The 1,273-nt window shown below is 48.2% G+C and overlaps 1 protein-coding gene across 1 annotated transcript in view; it reads right to left on the reverse strand.

Moving 5' to 3' along the window:
• LOC119591961 (glutamate [NMDA] receptor subunit 1-like) overlaps positions 1-1,273 on the reverse strand; it is a gene marked incomplete at its 3' end in the record, with an annotated part of 29,363 nt that overhangs the window by 20,531 nt on the left and 7,559 nt on the right. Inside the window, 4 exon segments of the mRNA XM_037940715.1 lie at positions 198-386; positions 510-638; positions 727-849; positions 1,015-1,159. Coding sequence (XP_037796643.1) covers positions 198-386; positions 510-638; positions 727-849; positions 1,015-1,159 — 586 coding nt within the window.

The raw sequence follows: 1,273 nt of genomic DNA on the forward strand, positions 1-1,273 counted from the left end.
ATATTTTATAAATCATTTTTGCGGGGCTTGGTGCGGGGTGCTCCTAGCTACACCGCATTTGCTCCAATACTATGCGCGGGGCCCCGCGGGGCGAACAACACCCGCAAAAATAATACGGAAGAGTGCGGGGGGAGCTGGTTTTGGGGAAAGCCTTCCCCGCGAGGACGTTTAATAATACGGCCGTAAGTCCGACAAACCTTAATTCCGGTGTCCTCCTCGCCTCCGCGCGCCAGGTTCTGGAAGCGCGTGTGTAGAGCGCGGCCGTCGCTGTCCGAGGAATGAATGAGTATGGCTTGGCGGTATTTCAAATGCTTGAGGAGCGCCAGCCATACGTCTGCCTGGTGACTATATGGCGGTACAGTCCTCAGGAAAGACACGTGGATGTTCTGGATATTTTGTAATTTTCATTAACAAACTCATATAAAAGTTTTTAAAAAGTAATTATGGACAACGGGAGAGTATTACATTTACCACTTCATAAATCATATAAAGCAAGACGCTTGTTATACCTTATCAGAAAATGCAGAGTCCCTTGAGGACGTGCAAATGACTGGGATGTGGAAGAACCCGGTTGTGTATGACACGGCCGCTGTGGTGACCGACTCGCCTGGGGAACCTGCTATTACCACCGCGTACACCTACAAGTGGGCACGAGATAGGTCGCTATGTTTTGTAAATTCGAGTTCAAAGACTGTGGCAAGACAATAGAGGCAAAACTTTACTCACACCCTTGGTTATGAGGGAGTCGCACACGAGGAGGGCGGTGGTGATAGGGCTCCCTCGCATCGTCACCATCACTTCGTACAGAGTAGTTTCTTCGGCCACAGACTCCCCATCGAAATTGATCCTCTGAAGAAGAGAAGTAAAATTGGCGAAGAAACTCATTCAAGAATTAAAATGCAGCGTTTTTTGGAAACAATAAATCAGTAAAACAGGATTCTTAAAGAATAGCTATCTCTCGTAAATTGGGCATCGTTAAACCGGAAACTCAAAATATTCCGCCATCCTTCGTACCAGGAGCGTCTTGCTGAAAAAGTGCCGAGTCTGGTTGGAGTGGAGGACGCCCCCAATGTTGAAGCGCCTGGAATTGACGGCTCCGTCGGAGTGACCTATCATCGCCGCTGCCAGCGCAGTCAGAATCAGCGTCAGCACGCCGCGTCTGAGAAGGACACGCTGGGTTAGTGATTAAATAATAACAATCTTTAAGGGATCTAAATACCTCTGTCTCCGACAGGGAATATACAATTTGCAGTTGAAATTGGAACAGCCATCC

This window comes from Penaeus monodon, chromosome 29 (assembly GCF_015228065.2).
Source record: "Penaeus monodon isolate SGIC_2016 chromosome 29, NSTDA_Pmon_1, whole genome shotgun sequence".
Lineage (NCBI taxonomy): Eukaryota > Metazoa > Arthropoda > Malacostraca > Decapoda > Penaeidae > Penaeus > Penaeus monodon.